Source organism: Neltuma alba, unplaced genomic scaffold (assembly GCF_004799145.2).
Source record: "Neltuma alba isolate B1F8T4 unplaced genomic scaffold, ASM479914v2 tig00003911_pilon, whole genome shotgun sequence".
Taxonomy (NCBI): domain Eukaryota; kingdom Viridiplantae; phylum Streptophyta; class Magnoliopsida; order Fabales; family Fabaceae; genus Neltuma; species Neltuma alba.
In genome coordinates, this window is record NW_021633476.1 from 18,182 (window position 1) to 41,440 (window position 23,259).

General features: G+C 31.4%; 2 protein-coding genes across 3 annotated transcripts; both read left to right on the forward strand.

Moving 5' to 3' along the window:
• The first annotated feature begins 3,764 nt into the window (after nucleotides 1–3,764).
• Nucleotides 3,765–8,354, forward strand: LOC114743006 (VIN3-like protein 2). Of its 2 annotated transcripts, none has more exons than XM_028931227.1 (5): nucleotides 3,765–3,965; nucleotides 4,080–4,174; nucleotides 4,792–5,473; nucleotides 6,299–6,618; nucleotides 6,995–8,354. In XM_028931227.1, exons 2-5 carry the CDS (start codon nucleotides 4,156–4,158, stop codon nucleotides 8,197–8,199), a joined length of 2,226 nt encoding a protein of 741 aa, XP_028787060.1. In that variant the 5' UTR covers nucleotides 3,765–3,965; nucleotides 4,080–4,155; the 3' UTR covers nucleotides 8,200–8,354. The 2 variants fall into 2 exon arrangements, with proteins under 2 accessions (XP_028787060.1, XP_028787061.1); XM_028931228.1 differs by having other exon boundaries at nucleotides 4,088–4,174.
• A 10,030-nt stretch (nucleotides 8,355–18,384) lies between these two features.
• LOC114743004 (probable receptor-like serine/threonine-protein kinase At5g57670) lies at nucleotides 18,385–22,283 on the forward strand. Its single transcript, XM_028931225.1, has 7 exons — nucleotides 18,385–18,742; nucleotides 18,814–19,068; nucleotides 19,153–19,310; nucleotides 19,408–19,487; nucleotides 19,592–19,727; nucleotides 19,900–20,049; nucleotides 22,003–22,283. Exons 1-7 carry the CDS (start codon nucleotides 18,544–18,546, stop codon nucleotides 22,162–22,164), a joined length of 1,140 nt encoding a protein of 379 aa, XP_028787058.1. The 5' UTR covers nucleotides 18,385–18,543; the 3' UTR covers nucleotides 22,165–22,283.
• The last annotated feature ends 976 nt before the right edge of the window (nucleotides 22,284–23,259 follow it).

Here is a 23,259-nt window from a genome sequence, read left to right on the forward strand (position 1 = left end):
TAGTCCTTCTAATAATGATAGTTCTAGCCATTACACTTAATTAGTAAGGATATTTTGGGAATGACAACACTTATTTATTACAAATAACTAGCTTAACTTACTTCCTTAATCTCTCCAAATAAGTCAATTGGGTCTTATAATTAGGACCGGAGGTAGTACTTAATTATGGCTGAAGGAGTATTTATAGGGGTAATTTAGAGAAAATTGATAACTATGAGGAATGAGTCTTATATTTAGGACCAAAACTAACTCAAAGATTGGGTCCTATATTAAGGACCGGAGGAGTATATATATATTCATACTGATACTGATTCAACGGGTACTCACCAACATGTTTGACCATAAAGTGTGGTTCAACGAACCAAAAATATCTCCATATCAAGGATTGACTTGTCAAAGTTTGCACCATGTTGTCTGAGGATCATTTTGTAATTAAAAAAACAAGTACTGTATTTTAATTTAACTCTTTTTTTATTTTTAATATATCCATACTTGATTTCAATTATAAAAAGAATTACTATAATTTTTGACCCCTCAAATTTACTCTCATTTTGATTTTAGTCCCTCAATTTTCAAACCATAGGTTTTGTTACTGAAAGAGGCAAAATAATCCAGATTTTTATTAAGATATAGGGACTAATTTTTTAAATAAAAAAAAATTGAGAGACTAAAACTTATGACTTAAAACTTGAAAGACTAAAACTAAAATAAAAATAAATTTGAAAGACTAAAAATTGAATTAAGTCTTATAAAAAAAGATACTAGAAGTGGGCAAAAATTTTGAAAAGTTCGGAGTAACTTTGCTGAGTTCTATAGTATAGAATAACATTTTTCAATTTTTTTTCCTAATTTATATAGCAGCATTTTTCAATTTTTTTTTCCTAATTTATATAGCAGCAGATTAATCTCATTTTTTGTAAAGTTGTTTTGTTTCATTCAATTAAAGGAATATACTGTATTATATTGCAACTACATAAAAGTTAGTTAATAGTTAAATTTAGTTCTAAATATAAAATTTTTATCAACTATGAAGATAATTTAGTGAAATTAACTCATATTCATTATAAATAGTTAACAAAACTAAATTTGTTAATCTATCCAAATTAATTCATTAGTTGTTATGAGGAATGGAGTAATTATTTGTAATCATATTGCACTCTATATGTAGTTTTATAGGAAATCTCATTATTCTTTATGAGGTATATAATTGACTGATTGATTTTTAACTGAATGCAAGGCGGATTTCAGTAGCCTGGTTTTATGTTTGATAGTGTCAATAATAACACAACATTATTTTTTAATATAAAATTTGTTTCCTTTTTTTTTTTCTTTTTGGTATTTGAAGAAATAAGATAAGCAAAAGAAAACACAAAATTGCATGCGTAAAACCGTCAACTTTTAGCTTTTTGCCTTATCCAGATCTGTAAACTGGAGGACGCCCAACATGAAATTACCATCTAGTCCCTTTGTTGTTTCTGATCTCGCACATGTGCCCCGGCGGCAGAAAATAGTACGGCCAGAAGACGCCTGACGCAATTATAGCAGGATCTGTGGGCTGCTTCTGCACGGACAATTATACCCTTCTTCAAAATACAACCACTTCTCAAGGACACATTCAAAGAAGAAGAAAACAAAAGAAAAACTAAACAATTATAAACAACATCTTATTATGTACTCTCCTGACCTTATTTGTAAAACAAGAAAGGAAGATTTTTTTTCTGTCTTACTTATAGAACACTGAGAAATTTTTAATATGGATGTATAATTTTACCCTTTATTTATTATTGTATTGAGTTTGTTTATATGAAGTATAATGTATATTAAATAAAGATAAAATTGAAAAGTTATTAAAGTTTAAATGAGAATTAATAAAATTTAAGATTTTTCTTAGTCTATATAAAACATATTAAAAGTGATTTATAAATATGACTAGATGAGTATTTATTATTTCCACACTCATGTTACAAGTATAATAAGAGTGTACATATTGCACTTGCCACATGTCTACACAGTTTATTCACATGCTTGAATTATTTCTATAAAAAATTAGGACGAATTATACGTGCGTTTTGTGTGATATATTGAATTCGATAGATTAATTATATTATTTTTTTACTATTTTTTCATATGTCTATGTGATTATGTTATATTTGAGCATTATTGAGTTGAATTAGAGGGAGTCCTTTTAAAGGTATTTTCTGTACTCAAATGAACTAGAATTCAAAACCTTGTGCTTAAGGCTCTGTTTGGGTGCTCCAAAACCGTGATTTCAGAAGCACTTTTTCGTAAAACGAGGTAACTTCTTCCACATATTTACTTCGTAATCCGTAAAAGCACTTATGAAACCATGTTTTTTTTTATCCAAACACTCCCTAAGTGGCCAAATCACTTTCTACTAAACCTAATGCTTATTTTATATTTTGTTAATCATTCTTCTCTCAATATAAAAGAAATCACATTTATTATAATTTTCTTCTATAAGTTGAACATTTATTAAAAAAATAGAAAAAATAGAATATTTTTAATATGCAATCCATAAAGTACATAACTTTTTCCAATCAATTGCAAAATTAGACACACATAAATAAGAAAATTATCTTCGCAGCAAATTTTGATACCAAAAATCTTATCGTCTCATATATGAATAAACGATTGAGCATTTATAAATCATGATGTGGTATGTGTTAATAGGGTAGAGTAGGCGGGACATTGTTATTACATTATTGTTTAATATATAGAAATGGGTGCCATCTAGATATTCTTCAAAAACTAAATTATAATTAGGTTAAAATTATATGAATGGAGAGGGAAAAAAAATAGAGACGAGATAATATCAGGAGAAAAAACTTTTAAAGATAGTAAAAATTCCCCCCTTTTTTTCAGTATTCTATTTTCCCTAACCATTTCAAAACAAAGCCCAAGTAATCGATTTTTCCCATTTTTAAGTTCATGGTTAGTCTTGTGGACACAAAATATGACACACTTATGTGACATTGATGTGAATTTTCATCTTATCTTTAATTACATTTTTTAAAAAATTTTAAAGTATAATTATTATTTAGTTTTAATAATATTCCTTTAAAATGGAGGACATTAAATAAAAGTAGTTAAAATCTAAAATAAACTGTGATACCAAGTGGGGAATAAAATTTAAAAAGTTAATTCTCATATAATTAACATACGTAAATTTTTAAACTTTTTTTTTTGCATATTTATAAGAATAAATAAATAAATAAGGATGGAAGGAGAAGAAGTATAATACTCCCTCCGTTCCTTATTATAAGAGACGAATAACCGAATTACGTTGATCAAAAAAGCAGTTAAAATTAGTTAAGAACAATCAATGTGTAAAAAATATAATTTTTTCCCAAAAATGCCCTCATTAATAAGGAGAGAGAGTATGAGAGAGAACAATTAAATTATTGAAAGAAAGAGAAGTGAGAGGGAAAGAGTGTGTGAATTTGAGACAATAAATATGAGTAAAATAGGAAATCAACACAAAAAAGTAGAGACAACTTTTAAAGTGTCTCTTATATATAGGAACATGCCATAAACACCAAATGTCTCTTATAATAAGAAACGGAGGGAGTAATAGTCAGAGATGTTAAGGAAAGGGACTGATGGAAAGTAATAAATGACGAGATACCTAAGAATATATATATAAATAAAATGGAAAGGTCAGAGTGGTAATTGAGGAGGTTTTGTAGTATCCCAAGAGGCTAACTGAAACGCCTTAAAAAAAAGGGAAATGGTTTGAGTGAACATGCAGCCGCTTCCTGATTCGCAGGACTCATTCATTTCATCTCCCCCACTCTCTCTTTCTTTATTGTTTCTGTGGTCTCTCTCTCTCCTTGTCTCTAACTTCTGCAAACAATGGCCCTTGAGGCATACAGAGAGTGATTGAGAAGGAGTTCTCGATTCATGGGTTCTTCTTTTTCCCTGCAATTTCATTCGTCCTTTCCTTGGTACTCCTTATTCCATTCCCTTTCAGTCTTACCTTCTCCGTTTCCTTTTTGTTTCCCTTTCTGGGTATTTTTGTTTTTATTTTCTTGTCATCTCTTTAATCCCAAATTTTCCAGGTCTGCAGGTGCGAAGAAGATATCGGGTTAGGTGTGAATGTGTTGGGCTCTTTCTCATTGTTGAATAGCTATCGTTATGGATTCAACTTTAGAAGGTAAAATTGCCTGTGAGTCGTTGATTCATTTGGTTTTTGGCTGAAACTTGTGCGATTGGATTTGTATGTATGAATTTATTATTTGCGTTGTAGCCAGGATTCAACATTATGGTCCAGCTAATGGTTTTTAAGCGTACTGCAGGAGCATTTTATGATTTCTGGATTTTATCGTTATTGTTTTTGTGATCTCTTTGTTTGCTTCCTTTTGAATCTCGGGTGACAATTACAATATCCCAAAGTCCCTTTCTTTGTCGAATCTCCCAACACTGAAAAAACCGTGGGGAACTTTTTCTTATTATTATCCTCCCCTTTTAACAGAGAGCTATTAGAAGCGCTTCCTTCTGTTGAAATTTGAAATATTTGCAGTTTTTTTGAAAATTATATACTACTATTGTGTTGGTTCCTGAGCTTTTACCTGCATTTGCTGTGTATTATAATCAGTAGTTGCTTAGCCTCTCAAAATAATCTGTTTCTGGAAGCAAAGAGAAATAGAAGATGGAATCTTCGGGAGCTAATTATAGTTTCCTTCGCCGCTTGGAAAGTTTAACATATTCCTCCATATTTAATGATTAATGTAATAATTACTAAAATGCTTTTCGCATTGTCCTGTGTTTTAGGTGCCACGCTCGATCCATCTAAGTGCAGCAAGTTGAGTATGGAAGAAAAAAGAGAACTTATCTATCAGATTTCTAAGTCCCAGGGTGCTTCAGAGACGTTGCAGTCATGGAGCCGACAAGAAATTTTGAAAATCCTGTGTGCAGAGATGGGAAAAGAAAGGAAGTACACTGGCTTGACAAAGTTGAAAATCATAGAAAATCTTTTAAAAATTGTCTCTGAAAAGAAATCAGGAAACCAGGAAATTACAACAGATCTTGAACCGCTTTCTCCTCATGCAAATGAGCAGAAACCAGCTAAAAGGCGGAGGAAAACAGAGAATCCGTCTCGGCTGCCTCTTCCAGCAAACAGTGGTCTAGTCACTAATGGTGATGGAGATTTGGGCAGTAGTAGCACCACATACTGTAAGAATTCAGCTTGCAAAGCTACCCTAAGTCAAGCAGATGCATTTTGCAAAAGATGCTCGTGCTGCATTTGTCATCAATATGATGACAACAAAGATCCTAGCCTGTGGTTAATATGTAACTCTGACGCTCCATTTCGTGGTGTTTCTTGTGGCTTGTCATGCCATCTTGAATGTGCTTTAAAACATGATGGTTCCGGCATTCCCAAAAATGGAGTTCGTCCCAAGCTTGATGGGGATTTCTGCTGTGTCTCATGTGGGAAAGTGAATGATTTGCTCGGGTAATGGTCTGTATTTATGCATATATGTGTTTTACGGATTCGAATATTATTTATTATATCGTATTGAAAGCTGGCTGCTCCTCGTTTCCCTACTCTCTCTCTCTTGATATTTGGGAGTATTTGACGCAACCGAAACTAAATGATTTGAGTTTTTTAATGTCAAGATCATGATTGTATTTGGGAATGTGTGTTTTCATCATTCATACAGGGAGACTTGAAGACCCAATGAAAAGTCTTGACGGACTATGAGGAAAGAAGGACTTTAGTAGTCAAGTGTGCACTTCTTGAAAAAGTGAAATTATTATGTTAAATAGAAATCTCGACTAAGGAATACAGAGATCTAGCAAGAAAATTGGAGCTGCATTGAATTATATTAAAATGACTGCTTTCTTGATGAAGTGTATTGGGACAAAGGAGCAAGTTGTCGTTGCTTACTTGCTTAGACTGCTATTCTTGTATTGGATTAGCGATAGTGTACGCATTTTTGGTGTATGCTTGCAACTATGCATGTTTTTGGTGTTGCTTCAATTCTGTCCTCTATTTCAAGTTTCCCTAGTGAGCAAGCGTTGTCTGCATCTGGTTTATGGTCTGTTAGTTTCATCTGGTCATTAGGTTTCAATTATCATGTTTCTATGATAATAGCATTTAGCCAGTGGAAGTCCATAATTCTTTTATGATGCTTGACTTGTGTAGGTATTTTGTAGCTTTTTCCCTTTTAAGGGAAAGGGTGGTTTTAACATGTAATCAATTAGCTTATCCAAAATCAAATGCTATTAATTTTTTTCTGCTAGGCGGCTGATTATTTGTTCCTTTATATGTATCTAGATGTTGTAGAAAACAACTGTCAATGGCAAAGTGTACCAGACGTGTGGACATTCTTTGCTATCGTGTCTTCTTGACCGAAAAACTTTTACAAGGGACTGAAAAGTATAAACAAATTTATGAAATAATTGATGAGGCTGTCAAGAAACTTGAAACTGAGGTTGGCCCATTAACTAGCTCACCAGCGAAGATTGGTAGGGGAATTGTAAACAGACTTTCATCAGGACCAGAGGTCCAGAAACTCTGTGGTTCTGCTTTGGAATTGCTGGATTCATCACTTTCTGAAGTAGTCTTGCCTCCATCACCCGGTCCGGCATATCAAGGTAATCATTTCTTTATTTTGATTACTATATTATGCTTGTGATCTTTGTGAGCCGCTAAGTAAATGTTAGTTGGAGGCAACTATTTTTGGATATGGTTTTCAAAGATTTGTGAGTTAAGCTTCATATTATATTATTATTTGGTTTCAATGCAACAGCGACTAGTAAAGCATAATGTGGTAGTAAATTTTCAGCGCCCCCCAAAACATACCCACCACCACTGCAAACAACTACAACCAGCGCTATCCCATTAGGTAGAGTTGACTGCATGGACTATACTATGCCGTTATGCTCCATTAAAACCCACCCGCCCACGAATAAATTTTTTTATGTATTTGGTTATTCTGCGGTTTGTGATTATTCATGCTTGATATTGCAGATACAAAATTGGTCGCTTCAGATATGGTGGGATTTGAAGATATCGCTGCAACATCGCTCACTGTAGTTTTGGGTTCAGAAAACCCATCTGGGGAAAATATTGTTGGTTACAATTTGTGGCATCGTGCGGCTCATGATGTGGACTATCCCTTGGACTCAACTCGCACGTTGTATCTACCAGACAGAAAGTTCACTATCAGGGATCTAATTCCAGCCACAGAATACGTCTTCAAAGTTGTTGCCTTCAATCATTTGAGGGAGTTGAGCATGTGTGAAGTCCGTGTTTTGACTGAGCAAGGCGATGAAGAAGCGCCCAACTGCTCAACAACGGAAAGAATTCAAAGCCCAGTAACAAACTGTAGCAGCCTTTCCAATCCCTCATCAGTAGAAGATGAAACTAATAACAGTAACCCAGATTGTGACCAGACCGATAACCGGGTGGAGAATCATCTTACCGATCAAAAGGACACTGACAAGCTTGCTTCAGGAATTTTATCCAGTGACCTCACTAACTGTTCCAACACTGGTGAAGGTAGACTTCCGGCAAATGCTGATTCCTCATCAGACAAGGAACATGCTGTAGGAAAGATTGGCCCTTCTTTACCTAGTTCTGATGTGTTGAAGCTTGGCAAAAAACACTCACCAGAGGAGCAAGTCACTGAGGACATGATCACTGATAATGGGCTTAATCCGCTGGCTCAGGCTAGGAGGGACTGCGCAGCAGGTAGGCCAGAGGAAGGCCTTCCCATCACTCCATGCAAGCTGGAAATGCTTAAGGATGGGCCAGGAAGAAAGGGGAGGTCTAAATCGAGTTGCAAGGCCAAGGATCAAGAAAATGGGTCTGGGAAGAGACAATGCCCTCAAGATGGAATCAAATCAAAGAAGAGAAATGGGGAAAGGCAACAAGTTGAGGAGTGTGATGCAGAGGGGTTTTCTTCTGATGGAGATTTTGAGTATTATGTGAAGGTGATTAGAAGATTAGAGTGTGAAGGACATATAGAGAAGACCTTTAGGCAGAAATTTCTGACTTGGTACAGCTTTAGAGCAACAACCCAAGAAGTTAGGGTTGTGAAAGTATATATTGATACCTTCATTGGAGATCCAACATCTCTTGCAGAGCAGCTTGTGGACACATTCTCAGACTGCATATCAAGCAAGAGAACATCTACGGTGCCACCTGGCTTCTGCATGAAGCTTTGGCATTAGCCCAGTTTAGGCTATTGAAGCCCATTCATGCTGCTAAGATTTGTGAAGCAGTATTCTTTAGATATCTATTATTCTTCATTTAGACATTCACCAATTTTAATTTATTTCATCATTGTCATTCATAGGATGAGATAACAATTATAGATTTTCTTTTTGGTCACAAGTTGCTATTTTAAATTGATATTTTTTCCATTTGGGGCGCGATATAATAGAGAAGGTGAAGAAAAGAACATCGAAGAATGCGTGAATGCTCAAAGGCTTATGTCTCAAGATCTGCTTGAACGAGACTGCTACTGATTCATCAAAAGCAACGAACCAGATCTTCCAAACGTCACTGCCCTCCTAGTGGAATATGATATTAATGAGATTGGTTAGTTCAAAAATTGCGTGCAGACCCAGTGATGTGAAAATTTCCTGGTAAACGGATGGTCACGGATCTGATCGTTCTTATAACCTTAGACGATTAGGGTGAGTTTGAATACTCCTGAAATCGATTTTAAAAAAAAAAAAGTACTTTCACGAAAGTACTTAAAGCTAATCCAAACATCATCTTAATGTCTATTTAAGTTCCCATATCTCTTTCTTTGTATCAGCCAGCTATGAGCATGCCTTATTATTCAAAAACAATAACACAAAGGAAGTGACTTTAACTACCCAACACGTGAACATGTTCACTCCTCTCTTTGCTTGAAAGCCACCCTTCTTCATCCGGTGGTCCTCTTCCATTACTATCTCACCACATTTTTCTTTTCTGAATGATACAGATCATTCTCATCTCTCTCTCTCTCTCTCTCTCTCTCTCTCTCTCACACACACACACACACACACACAAACTTCAAGAGTAACACAGCAAAGCATAACATCAGGCTTGAGAGGGGGGGGGGAGAGATGGCATAAATATACATTGGGATTCATGACTTACTTTTATATCTATTTAATTTGTCTACCCATAAAAGTGAAGTAGGCTTTCCGTTTTCTCAGTAATTTAATATTTTAGATGTAATTTTTTGTGTCCTAGCGAGACAAAGTATCCAAAAAAAAATTGAGAACAATAAAATTGAAAATTAAACTCTACTCATTTTTTTTTATTAAATTCGGGAGATGGATGTATTTAATTTGCAGGAAAAATAATTTTAAAAATATGAGCTTAAAAACAAAGGGTCTAGTAGGCTATATTGGGCCTGAGCCTGGGCCTTTCATCTATAGCCCATCAGCATTTTCATTTTAATCCCACTTGATGCTAATGCAACTTCATCTTAACAATATTCTGAATTGTTTTTTTTCTACGCATATGTATCCTTCTATTAAAAATAATCTTATTTAAAACACTATCAAATATTAGATATGAGGACTGTTTTTAACAAAAATTTGAATATTAATTCGTTAGTGAAGGATTAATTCCCTCCGTTAGATCAACTCCCATTAGTTTGAGTTGTCAGCATATGGTGGATGAGTTGGGAACTGAGTGTTGGTTTTTAAGGTGTGGGAACTGAGTTATAGCACGCTAAAAGAATGAGTGTCAGTTATTTAATTTTTTTCATCGGGTATATGATTTGGTAGATTAATAATAATTAATTTGAGAACAGGAGGCGTGCATGCGGTTAGTCTTGCATGCGCACTGTACAGACAGCGGCAGAGCGATTAAAGCTTAAGGTGTTTCTTTTGAAGAATTCAACTCGAAGACCATTAAAGTTAAAAGCTCAAAGGTTACCTCTACTAAAATACTCCTATATTCATTCATTAAAAAAAAGAAATGCTTCGTCTGATTCTTAACATAGAATCTAGTTTGATATTCAATTTAATCATAAATATAATATTTTAATTTACTTTTTCTCTTACATTTATTTATTTTTTCAAAGTTGTCCTTATAATAGATGTATACATTAAATGTTTAATCAAATAACAGTTCTAACTAATACACATAAGTAATAAGAAAATTTTAGAGAAAAAATAATTATTTATGATAAATAATTAATTTAACTAATTTTTTTAATCTACTTAAATTAGGTAAATAGTTTTTATATTAAAAAAGTATTAGTTTTAAATTTTACATATTTGGGCAATTTACACAGTTAAAATTGATGTCAATTATCAAGCTTAAAAAATTACTTTAATTAATATTATCATTTAGAAGTCCTTGTCTATATTTCTGGTCTGTAACTGAAACTTTTGTTTGCTTGCTTGCCCAGAAACAAAAAATGAAAGTGTGCATGTCGAGGTAAGTGGAGAAGGGGTGAAAGATGAGAAGAAAGGCGTGGGGAAGATTAATGGGAAAAAAAAAGTGACCCCCACACAGCCAATTAATACCCATGGTGGAAAAGACATTTACCTTAACATTTCAATTTAATTCAAATTCCCTTATTTACTTATCTCCTCTTATGTTTATTTTCATCATACTCTGATCCTATTTATAAAATAGGAAGCAGATATTTTTTTAGTTCTATTTATAAGATAAAATTTTTTTTATATGGATATATAATTTTACCCTTTATTTATTATTGGGTTGATTTTGCTTACATACGGTATGATGTATATTAAATAGAGATAAAGTTAAAAAATTATTAAATTTTAAATGAGAGTTAATAAAATTTAAAGTTTTTCTGAATCTGTATAAAACGTATTGAAAGTAACTTATAAATAAGACCAAAAAGTATCTTATGTTAGGCTGTCTGTCCTTGGAAATGAGCATGTCTTAGACTCTCGACAGTTAACATAAAATTCTGTAAATATATTTAATCATTTTCCAATTGAATAAGTTTTTGGAATATTTCAAAGGCATGCAGTCAAAAACTGATTTGCCCAATTAATAATGACCGGTTAAATCAAATCAAATAGTTCAATCTAATCCTGAAAGAAATTAAACTGTTTATTTATTTTACAATTTTTACATATAATAAATAATTCCAAATTATGTGGAAACCGAAAATTGACTGGAGTAGAAAGACAAACATTAAGCGTGACGAGTGACATTATATATGTGGCTCTAGTGCTTAGTATTTATCACTTATAGGGAGATTTTAGTCTTTTTCATTTGTCATTTATATTTTTTTAAATGTTTTTATTTGCAATTCTATCTTTATTAATTATAGTACAAGTGCAGAAAATAAATGATTGAGAGAAAATATACTAATTTTAATGCTCTCCTCAATAAGAACAAAAGTAAAGATTTTATCTATTTAATGTTTTTAACATATGAAAAACTCTTACAAATGACAAATAATAAGGATAATATATATATATATATATATATGCATGTGTACGTACGTACCCACATATGAGGACCATACCTGGTAGCCTGCAGCTTCTAGTTTGCCTGCATTTGGCTCTATTGCCTCCCGCTCCTCAGTTCGGTACGGAACGAAACTTTTGGCAGACTTAACTCTCATTAATTAAAATATTTACTTAAACTTTAGTCTTTTTTTAAAAATTTTATCGTTACTCCGTGTTTTATTGCGATTTGGATTTCAGGCCAAGAAAAAATTACGATTTGGATTGAAGAAATAAAACTAGTCTGTCCTCAACACAAACGCATTAAATACCACTAATTGATGCACCTGGAAAAAATTGCACCCTAAAAAAAATTGAGTAAAATTTTATTATTATAGCAATCGAAATGTTGGGTGTATCTGAAGTAAAATTATGAGAGTATTTGGAATGCCCCAAAATTATTTTTAAAAAATGTTTTTTATAAATTGAAACAAAATTTTTTTGACATATTTACTTGTATATAGTAATGTTATTTTTAAAATTATGATTTTATTTTCGCCTACACAGTTTTTACATTTACCTTCTTAAAATAAATGGTCAAATCGCGGCGGACAAAAAAAACAGAATGGTCAAATCACCGTATATTAATATATTGGCAATCATGGAGAACGCTCCATATATCAATCATCTAAACTGTTAAAAATTTAATGAAGGGTCAAATCATATCATCAAGTTGATTTGTCATCTACAGTAGCATCAAGCTACTTTTAAATGGTACGTACGGACGATTGATGACAGGGAAAAAAACATGCAAGCTAAATCAGCCACGATTAAAATATATATTTTTATATTTAATATAAGATCTTGTTTGATTTTTATTTTGATAATAAATATAAGATCTCAATTCATTTTTTTCTTATGATTATCAATTTTTTTAAATATAGTCCTTCTAATAATGATAGTTTTAGTCAGGACACTTGTTTGTTTAGTAAGGATATTTTAATAAAGACAATACATATTTATTACAAATAACTAACTTAACTTATTTCCTTAACCTATTTAAATTAGTCAACTAACTTTTAAACTTTTATATTTAAGACCGGAGGTAGTATATATATGTATAAATTTGTTATATGTCCCGGCATGCTCACTGTGTCACTGTGTGTATGGGATTGGACTCAACAAAATAATACTCCTCCGATCCTTAATATAGGATCCAATTCTTGAGTTAGTTTTGATCCTAAATATAAGACCAATTTCTTATATTTATTAATTTTCTCTAAATTACCCCTATGAATACTCCCTCAACTACAATCAAGTAGAAGAGCGAGATGAGGTATTAAGAAAGATGATTATGGTGTTTTAGGAAAAATATGTTACTTTTCTTATAATTAACTAATTTATCTAACTTTCTTAATCTAATCAAATTTGTTAAATAGGTCTTATATTAAGGATTAGAGGAGTATTATTTAGTTATATGATTCAATTGAGGTTTGAATTTAAGACGTGGGATGAGCCACGTATATTGGTAATTAATAAATCGTATTTAATATTAAAACTTAGGGAAAGTGACAATCCAGTTTATAAATTAGAGGAGAAGTTGCATTTATACATATGTCCATTGATAATCCCAACAAAAAGCATGGTTCTTGCCGATAGAGCGGCATTATTAGCAATCAGATTTTTTTTAAAAAAAAAAAAAGTCTGGGAAGAAGTGAATTTATTACTTCTCTCCGCTTATTTATAAGAATGGACACTTTTAACATATTTTACATAGACTAGGATCATGCTCAAAATGCATTAATTTTTTACTAAAGTATGATAACTTTTTAATTTTATCCTTATTTAATATATACACATTTTAAAAAAAGATAACTATCTGAAATAGTATATTCGCGTTGAAAATTTAATGAAGTGGTTTATAAATAGTTAAGACAAAAAAAAAACATTATCTCTCTGTCTTATAAATAGGAACAACGAAGTATTTTTTAATGTAATATATTATTTTGTATCATACATTATTATATTTTTTCTTTATATGATGTAAATAATTTTTAGTGGAGATTTAGAAACCAGACCCATACATGTTTAGGATAAAACATAATAACTGCACAAGTTTTTGAAGCAGCCGCGTTGAACCTTGAAATTTTGATTCATTATAGATAAATTTATTTAAAAAATTGCTGGCAAAAAAAGTTTTATTAAAATATTACTACGGATATCATCATCATCGTCAGGGTTTACCACCTTAAGAGAAAGTATTAATTTTTGTTTGTTTTCCTTTTTTTCGATTAATTCTTTTTGTCTTGTTCTTTATGAGAGGAAGAGAACATGGTGCTAATTTGTTGCTTTTATTTGAAAATGAATAAAGTTGAACTCAATAAGTAACAAGGAAAACATGTACACTAAATACAATAAAATTGGATCTTCGCATCAATATTTTTGTTAGCTAGTGGTGAATATGTTGTGTTTGACGTCTAATTGATTTCTGATTATTTTTTTAACAGTGGCTAGTTTTTTTTATTTGTTTCCATTTGATTGCAAAATGTCTGTGATTCTTTAAATTTTATATCATCAATGAGTAAATAACTTTGCTTTTAAAATTTAATATCAATTGTAAATTGTTCCAAACTTTTCACTCTTCATAAAAATTAAAAAGCATGAAGTCCCATCCAGTTAATTTATGTGAGAAACATTCTGCTACTATCAATTAGTTATTACATATGTTATTTTACCGCTTAAATCATGCAAAATATAAGAAAAATTGTCTACAAGTATACTCCCTCGGGTCCTTTTATACCGATTTCAAAAAAAAAAGAAAGAAGAAGAAGCTTTGTTAATAGTATAAGTTTATCAAAAAAATTATTTGAATCTATAAGTATGTTTTTTTTAATAACTTGCGCACCTATTATACCTTCTATATAAAAAAAAAAAAAGTTCAATTTCACAATTTCACACACTTAAAAAAATTAAGAAAAATGTTTGACATCAATTAAACTACAACCCTAACAATTTGCATGTCTGTTTAAAAGTTTAAAACATCGCTTATTAACATTTTTCTTATTACACTCTTATGTGAGTAACCTAGGAATGTTTTTTAATGTATAAAATTAAATGCAAATTTTGTAATACGGTCAGTATTTTAATATATAATTATTATTTTTTTGAGTAGGATGGTATCGCTAACTCAGGGTATCCCAGCCCATCCGGCCAGACTAATCCCAGGTGCACTCGCAGGTATCGAGCCCATGACATGGTAGGGAAGGCGCCTTGCGTTCCCGTTTGCGACCAGTCGGACCCGACCCTTGCAGGCTTTAATATATAATTATTAATTATTAATTGGATTTCTTAATTTGTGTACTAAAACTTTAGAAGATTTATATTTTAAAATTGAGGGAGTAATTGAATTAAAAATTTAAGAGAAATTAATGCATTGTATGTATTGTGATCATAAATAGAGTCATTAATAACACTGATTACTTATTCTCTACTACTTTCTGGTTAAGCTTCCTAACAAGGTAGCAGTTAAATCATTAAATGTATTTTAAATTGATAAAATTTACCTATTTTACTCTTATTAAAGAACTTGATTGTAAAATTTTATCATCTCTTTTGCATTTAAAACTTTCTTTACTTCTTGTGACATAGGATAAAAGTGGGATGATTAATTACCTCTAAACTTTTTATATTTTGGACTTCTATTTTTTTTCTTCAGGACTTTTTATAGTCTCTTTGGTCTTATTTATAATCTTCAAATTTGAAAAAAGGTGTGGTCCATTCTATACATTTCAATTTGAGTTTGTCTTAACATTTAATGTATTTTTTAATATTGCCCTTGATTATTTTTCTCTTATCACATCTTTCCACATATTATCTTTCATTCTTTTTTTCATTTATTATAAAGGTATATTTAGAAATAAAGTATATTTCTAAATTATTTATTATTTTTAATTAATTTTAACTAATTATTTATTATCTGTAAATTAATTATTTAAAATTTATAACAAAAACCGGAAGAAATATTATCGAGTAAACTGGAACAGGGGCATAGGGAGCAGTATAATTGAGAATTCAGAAAATAAAATACATTTTCCCTGGTCAAAAAAAAAAGAAAATAAAATACATTTTGAATGTTTTAATTTATTTCATCCATGTGATTTGACGACCTCATGAATGGGTTGTCTTTGTTATTCCTCTGTGCATGTACAGTTATGAGAATTAATGCTTACCATTAATTTCATTCCTCTCTTTAGTATTCTCCCTCCGAACAACTTTCCCTTGATACATTCGAGGTGCTTGGTCTCCAAAATTAAAAATTATTATAAGTTTTAAATAATTAAATTAAAATGAAAATATGCCTTTAAATTACATATATAGTATAAGGTACGTAAAATCTGTTTAAAAACCGAAACATGTCTTATATTCTCTAGCCAAAAAAAAGTGACTTATATTTAGCGAATGTAATTTTTTCTCTAATTTTATATATATATAAAATATTGCATCTAGCTAAAAATATGTTATACTACCTCCGGTCCTAATTATAAGAGTTAGTTTACTAATTTGAGGAGATTAAATAAAGAAGTTAAGTTAGTTATTTGTAATAAGTATGTATTATTTTTTTCTAAAATATCTTTACTAATCAAGTATATTAGCTAGCACTATCATTGTTAGAAGGGTTATCTTAAAAAAAAAACACAAATATTGAAGACAAAGTGGATTGAGGTTTTATATTTAAGACTAAAATAAAAATCAAATAAGATATTATATTAAGGATTGGAAGGAGTATATAATTAAAAAATAATTGAAACTAACTCGAGAACTTAACTCTGTAGGTACTTCTGGGTAATAAGTTTTTCAACGGGAGATTTTCAGCAATTTTTCTTTTTTATTTGCTCCTAATAATGAGACAATAGTATTATTGTTCTTGTTTTACCGGAAAGTTCGTCGCTTTAATTCTTACATTCAAAATTCACTTTTAATGTAGAGAAAACTTGAAATGACAATTTTGAAAGGAAATTACTGACAAGGAATCTAACTTTTTCGATGGCCAATACATTCAATTACAGCACAAAGCAAAGAAGTTTAATCAGCCAAACCATATATTCTTTCTATAAGTTATGCTTAATCACATGTCTCTGTAATATTCTTCCAGTTTTAAATATAAAATTTACGTTATAACGTGGGTCTTATATTTTACATTTAAATTATAAAATGGATCTTATACTTAAGACTGAAAAAAATACCATTAATATACATAGCATCGGATTTTCGTGTAGAGAATCATTTTTTTTCTTCAAACGGGGTTTGAAGTTTCCCTCCATTTTCTTCTTTCTTATTATAAAAGTATACATAAGCTTTCAAAGCTTGGAATAATATGGCAAAAGAACAAAAGAATTAATACAAAGTTGATTACTAGCAACTTCTAGGATTGTTACAAATGGGGTCTCCCACTTTAATTAGTAAAGAGAGATTCTTAATTACACTTTTTGCACTAATTGATTTCGTGCTAAAAGTTAATAGTAATTTATTTTGTTTCAAATATTTGCCTTGATAATCTTCTTGATCACATTAACATAAGCTTTATCATTAAAAACACTGTCCAATTCAAACTCATTATTTAATCTGCAGATAATCTTAGGGATAATTGTCACCTAATTATTATCAAATAGTTGAAGAAAGTAATATGTACACATCATATTATTAAATTGCTAATATTATGCAAATTGACAATAAATACTGCATTTAATGCTAAATATAAAAACCATTTCATAATGCAAATTGCACTTTGAATGTAATATAAAGGTGAAAAAAATGGTTCTCACATTTTTTTGGAGGTAACACGTGGTTCTTGCTCCTGCATTTAAAAGCAAAATCAGTAGGAATTGAAGACATCTCAATTCTTGCAATTCTACAAGATAAAGCGCCAATAACATATTGAAAAAATCATCAAAGGCTCAACCAAATATCACTGTTTATATTTAAATGGAAAATATTTTTAACTATATACATTTATGCAAAAAAACATATCCCTTTGGCCATAAACATAAATAAAATATCTTATTTTAAAAAAATTCTCTTTAATTCTTTAAAAAAAATCCTTATTTATAGTAAGAGTAAGTGAAAAATAGTAGTATAAACACCAGTAGATTGAAGAAAAATCCTAAAAAAAATATCTCTTAAATTTTAAATTTTCAAATAAAAAATTACTACAAAAATATGTTGTCATTTGCTTTTTAAGTATAGTTAATTACTATTATTAAAATATAATAAATATGACTTATTTAAATTTTTGTAATTCAAAAAATAATTTTTCCTTGCATTCATTGAAAGCATTAAGATGGATGAAGATAAAAAAATAATATTAAAATTTTAGAAGTATAAATAAATTTTTTTTTCTAATATACTTCTGGCCCTTACTATAATAGTTATGTAATTAATTTAGAAAGAATAAGAAAATTAATTAATTTAATTATTTATAATAAATGTTTGTATATTAACTTTCCTAAATTTTTTAATAGAAACTTTTCACAATTAATAATAATATTTGGAAGAAGATATTATAAGTTTAGAAGACAAAATAAATTGAAATATTATATTTAAAATCAAATTTAATTTTTAAATAATTTTTATATTTAAAATTAAGGGGGTATTTGGATAGAAATCAAACTATGGTTTCAGAAGTGTTTTTACAATTTACGAAATAAATATGTGAAAAAATTTATCTCATTTTATAAAAAAAACACTTCTGAAACTATAGTTTGAAACTTACCCTCCAAATCCAACCCAATATAAAAGTGAGACTTAAATGCATCTTGAAAATTGAAATACGTCAATAAAAAATAAAAATAAAAATAAAATGGGGGCCTTCCAGAGGAGGATAAGACAGAGCATTGAAGACGTACAACGGAGCCTCGGCAATAGGCCAATTTTATGCCTCAGCCAGCCGTCCCGTTCCTCTTTCACGCTGTTCCTTAATCCCAAGAAAATTACAAACATCCCTTTGACTCTTTCTTCCCTCTTAAAATCTCTCTCTCTCTCTCTCTCTCTCTCTCTCACACTGGGAAGAGCGTCAAAAACCACACTCTCTCCTTCCCTCCTCCATGAAACAGAGTCCCCTGTTCCATTCTCAGTACTAGAATGAAGTATATCCGAACCAGCAGCCTCAAGAGGCTCTTCTCCTTGAAGCGACGCGGTTTCAATGAGGAAGTTCTCACCAGCGATGAAAAAGTTGACAACTTGCAGCCTCTTGCAGCCCCAGAACAGCCTTCTCAAGGACCCACCTGGAAATGCTTCTCCTACGAAGAACTCCTCGATGCCACCAATGGCTTCAGCTCAGGTACGTGATTCCTTGTTTTCTTCTTTGTTTGTCTGTTAGCGAAAGTTGACGTATTTCTTCTGTGGGATCAGAGAATTTGGTCGGAAAAGGAGGCTACGCGCAGGTTTACAAGGGGATATTGAAAGATGGGTACGAGATTGCGGTGAAGAGGCTGACAAGAACCTCGAGCGATGAGAGGAAAGAGAAGGAGTTCTTGACAGAGATTGGCACAATCGGCCATGTTAACCATCCAAATGTATTGCCTCTTCTGGGTTGCTGTATGGACAAGGGGCTTTACCTCGTCTTCCAGCTTTCATCCAAAGGTTCTGTTGCCTCTCTTCTTCATGGTAAAAATCGAATCTTACCTCAATTTCTGGGGAAAAAAAAGCATGCCTTGTCATCTGGGTTCTGCACATATCTTCTTGTTGTAGATCAAAACCTGCCTCCCATGGACTGGAAAACCAGGCATAAGATAGTTCTTGGGACTGCACGTGGCCTCCATTACTTGCACAAAGGCTGCAAAAGGAGGATAATCCATCGGGACATCAAGGCCTCAAACATTCTATTAACTTCAGATTTTGAACCGCAGGTAGAGTTAGCTTCTTTTTCAATCTCTTGTTCTTCTTCCAATTACTTTCATGGAACCTAGTTTCATCATGGTTTCCGTTTTGGTCAATATTAATCAGATATCTGATTTCGGCCTAGCAAAATGGCTTCCGAATCAATGGACTCATCATTCAATAGCCCCAATAGAAGGGACATTTGGGTAATGCCATTCTTCTTCTTCTTCTTGAAATACAGAGACTTTGAATCAGATTCTGAGAATGGAAATGACAAGGTTTTCATTTTCTTTCTTTCTTTTCTCCTCAGACATTTGGCACCAGAGTATTATTTACATGGAATAGTGGATGAGAAAACAGACGTGTTTGCATTTGGGGTTTTCTTGCTTGAAGTCATCTCAGGGAGGAAACCGGTGGACGGCTCTCACCAAAGCTTACACAACTGGGTAAAGTGAAAGTCTTTGCACAACGATAAAAATCTTTTGTTCTTTTCTTCTGAACTTGCCGTGCTCTGTAGGGAAGTGAAATCCCATTTTGTTTTCTTCCAGAGTTAGACTTACACTGATATTAATATTATAACTTCCCTTTTTGTTTTTTGGGTTTCATTGAATCAAACAGGCTAAACCATTACTGAACAAAGAGGAATTAGAAAAGCTGGTAGACCCAAAGCTAGAAGGAGCCTACGATTTAGCTCAGTTACAGAGACTTGCATTTGCAGCTTCTCTCTGTATTCGAGCTTCTGCAACTTGGCGACCTACCATGAGCCAGGTAGTTCAAATGCGTTTGCTACCTCATAATTTCTTAATAATAAAATAATAAAAAAATAATATAGTACTCCACTATTAATTAGTCAAATTTATACCAGTAAAATTTGAAAACTACATCATATTTAGTCTTAAACCTAACTCAGTTTGTATTAAAAAAATTTCCTAATCAGGGCTAAATTGACAAGAAGAAATTTTACGGGTAAAATCGATGCATTTAAATTCCATGAAAAAGAACTTTTATTCAAGGGTAGGTTTCTTATCATCTCTGCAATTCTGCTACTGTACATTATGAAGCATAAGGACTTGAAAAATGACTCATGTAAATGTTGATATACGTACATAGAGATACTTAAATTAAAAACATGCAACTGTATTTGAAATTACACATTGAACAGTTCTTAGCAATAATAATGTCGTTCACGGGTTCTGCCTCAGCTTCTGGGGCCGTTGCCAGTGGATCTGGTTTAATTTTCAATTAAATATTTAAGTAGTTTATATAATCTAGTCTCTATTACAGGAGTTAGGAGCGATTCTGCCTCAACTTCTGGGGCCTTTTAGTCCTTTTTTTTTTTGCCTTTTAACTTCTCCTTCCTTCGGAAATCAATTATCAACTTCATTTTGGTCATCAAACTAAGGAAATATGGAGACAGACAGAAGTCAAAACCACCACGTTATTGCATTAGGGCCACTATGTTTTACATATTCTTAGAAATATATCTGTGACTTGTCCACTTGATGTTTTTCCCCCCTTTTGTCACATGGGGAATAAAATTTTTTATTCATTTTTGAAAATCTAAAACCTCTTCTTAGCGAAAGGAATTTGAACTTTGAAAGTGTTCTTTCTTAAGAGAAAGATAAAGGAGAAAAAGCTCTTCAACACAACCTGCTTTAGTATTTCTTAGTAGGTAAAAAGTTTATACCTGAAAATGATTTACCGTGAGTATTTTTTTTATGTTCCCCTCTTGGAATCTTTCCCGAGCACACCGTTTTCTTCTTGCTGAGTTCACTTCTTTCATAGCCTTTGTCAATTTGTTATATTATATTGAAATCACTTCCATGAGATTTCAAAATCTACAAATAATAGGTTTACGTAATCTGTCATTTTATTCAATCACAATGGTGTTTATTAGATAATTATTCATGTCGTTTTCAGCAATAATGATATTGCAATATAAGATCATAGATTTAGTCCTATTTTCTCTTTGCTGTTGTCATTCTGTTGCTTTCCTTAATTATTTTAATTTGATTAATCTGTTGATGTTCCATCTCACCAAACTTTTAATCTTTTCACTAGTAAGAGTGCAGAAAATCTCATAACTGATCCGAGTATTAAAATGGGGCGTCTAGCTACAGAAACCTCAATCCAGTGAATTGAAACGTCATTATTATATTCCCTAAGCAATAAACACCAAATGAGCCAATTAATGGGTCAAAACTGTGTTCATTAATTTAGTTTAAAGAGGGAGTGAAGGACAAAAAAACTCTTGTGGGCCTCATTTTTCTTTTGGGAATCACTTAAAGCAATCATTTTTGACATTATTGACATAATTAATCATACCCTTTATTTTAAGTATGAGTTCCTCTCTCATATGATCAGAGACAGAGAAAGAGAGAGAAGTGAGATTTGATCATATACAGGTGGGTCTTATTGAACTCCATTATCATGTTCTCTTTCTCACATAACTTCTCTGAACTTTTATTGAAATTAAAGTCATATATATAATTGACTGGTCATGACCTCCTCAAGACTTCAAATTTTTCTCAGCATCATATAGATGCTACATATAGTTTTCGCCACCTCAAAATTTTTGCAACACTTTTCAATCCTGGCTGCCTCATTATTAAATCTTGACTTTGCCGATTGTATATAATCTTAATAGAGGATTCGCACTCAAAATCTCTTATTTAAGAAAGCTTTAAGAAATGTGTTTGATATTTGTAATCTATGTTGCAGGTACTGGAGGTAATGGAGGAGGGAGAAATGGACAAGGAAAAGTGGAAGATGCCAGAGGAGGAAGAAGAGCAAGAAGAAGAGTTCTGGGGATTTGAGGATCTGGAATATGAATATGAAAGCTCATTCTCTCTGTCGCTACCAGACTCCACTGGAAGCTCTTAATTAATAGTTTTGTTGAGCATCACTTTCAAGCTTCAAGCTAGCTACCTGTAAATAAAATATATTTTATATATATTCATACATATCATCTGGCTATATTGTGCTTAATTCTGCTGCTCCTACCTAATCAATTTCCATTAACTCCATTTTGTTCCTAATTAAATCCCCATGGCTTTTCCCCCCTTTAATTCAATTTTGTGCCTTTGTAATATTTATTTCTATGAACTCCATTTTGTTCCTAATTAAATCCCCATGGCTTTTATTATATCAATCATAATTGCCTTGATATGTGTACTTCAGACCAATGCATTACTCTACACATATTAATAAAATTGATTAAAGTTAATTGAAATATGATTTTTTTGTCATATTTGAGACTGGAGGTTGTATATAATTGTCATTATTGTGTTATTTTTTTCCCGCGTTATATAAAGTTAATTAAAGAATTTAATATACAGAATTACGTGTAAGAAAAGGTTTTGAAATTTGGCTTTAGTTACGTGATACAAGGCATCAAGAGATTAGAGATGACTGGGTCAAATTTTCTACATGATGTGACTTCTTTATGAGCCGCATTTAAAATGAGGATTTTTAATATTATATATATGTTAAGGCATTTGATGTTTCTTCCGGTAAAATTATCACCACATTAATTAATAATATTACAATTAAAATTGGACAGTTGATTAATGTTGGAAAACATGTTTTTTTTTTTTTGACCAGAATGTTGGAAAACATGTTTGATACTGACGGCAAGCGCAGCATTGAATAAGTTGAATAAATTTTAAACTGAATTAAATTAAAACTTCTAAGTCCTAGTTTGGTTTTTCAACATTTTGAATTGTTCTTTTCAGGAAAATTATTTTTTATTAACTCGTAAAGTATTGTTAACAAACATTAAGCAATCATATCAAACTTAAAATGGATATCAAAGTATATATATAATTGTGAATAAAAAAAGCAAAATTTTAATTATAATATTTAATTTTATGAAAGTTTTTCTGTTCTTTTAATTTTAACATAGTTGGTCGGGAAAAAAAAAAACGTAGCTGACATGTTAACAAAAGATATTGATACCACAAGTAAATAGCAACAAGA

What these genes read in the sequence shown, in the direction of transcription:
- LOC114743006 (XM_028931227.1), top strand. An exon ending in AAAGTGAATGATTTGCTCGG is followed by an intron (nt 5,474 to 6,298) that starts GTAATGGTCTGT and finishes ATATGTATCTAG; the next exon opens with ATGTTGTAGAAAACAACTGT. An exon ending in ACCCGGTCCGGCATATCAAG is followed by an intron (nt 6,619 to 6,994) that starts GTAATCATTTCT and finishes TTGATATTGCAG; the next exon opens with ATACAAAATTGGTCGCTTCA.
- LOC114743004 (XM_028931225.1), top strand. Translation starts at nt 18,544, where the DNA reads ATGAAGTATATCCGAACCAGCAGCCTCAAGAGGCTCTTCTCCTTGAAG. An exon ending in CACCAATGGCTTCAGCTCAG is followed by an intron (nt 18,743 to 18,813) that starts GTACGTGATTCC and finishes CTGTGGGATCAG; the next exon opens with AGAATTTGGTCGGAAAAGGA. An exon ending in GGCGACCTACCATGAGCCAG is followed by an intron (nt 20,050 to 22,002) that starts GTAGTTCAAATG and finishes TCTATGTTGCAG; the next exon opens with GTACTGGAGGTAATGGAGGA.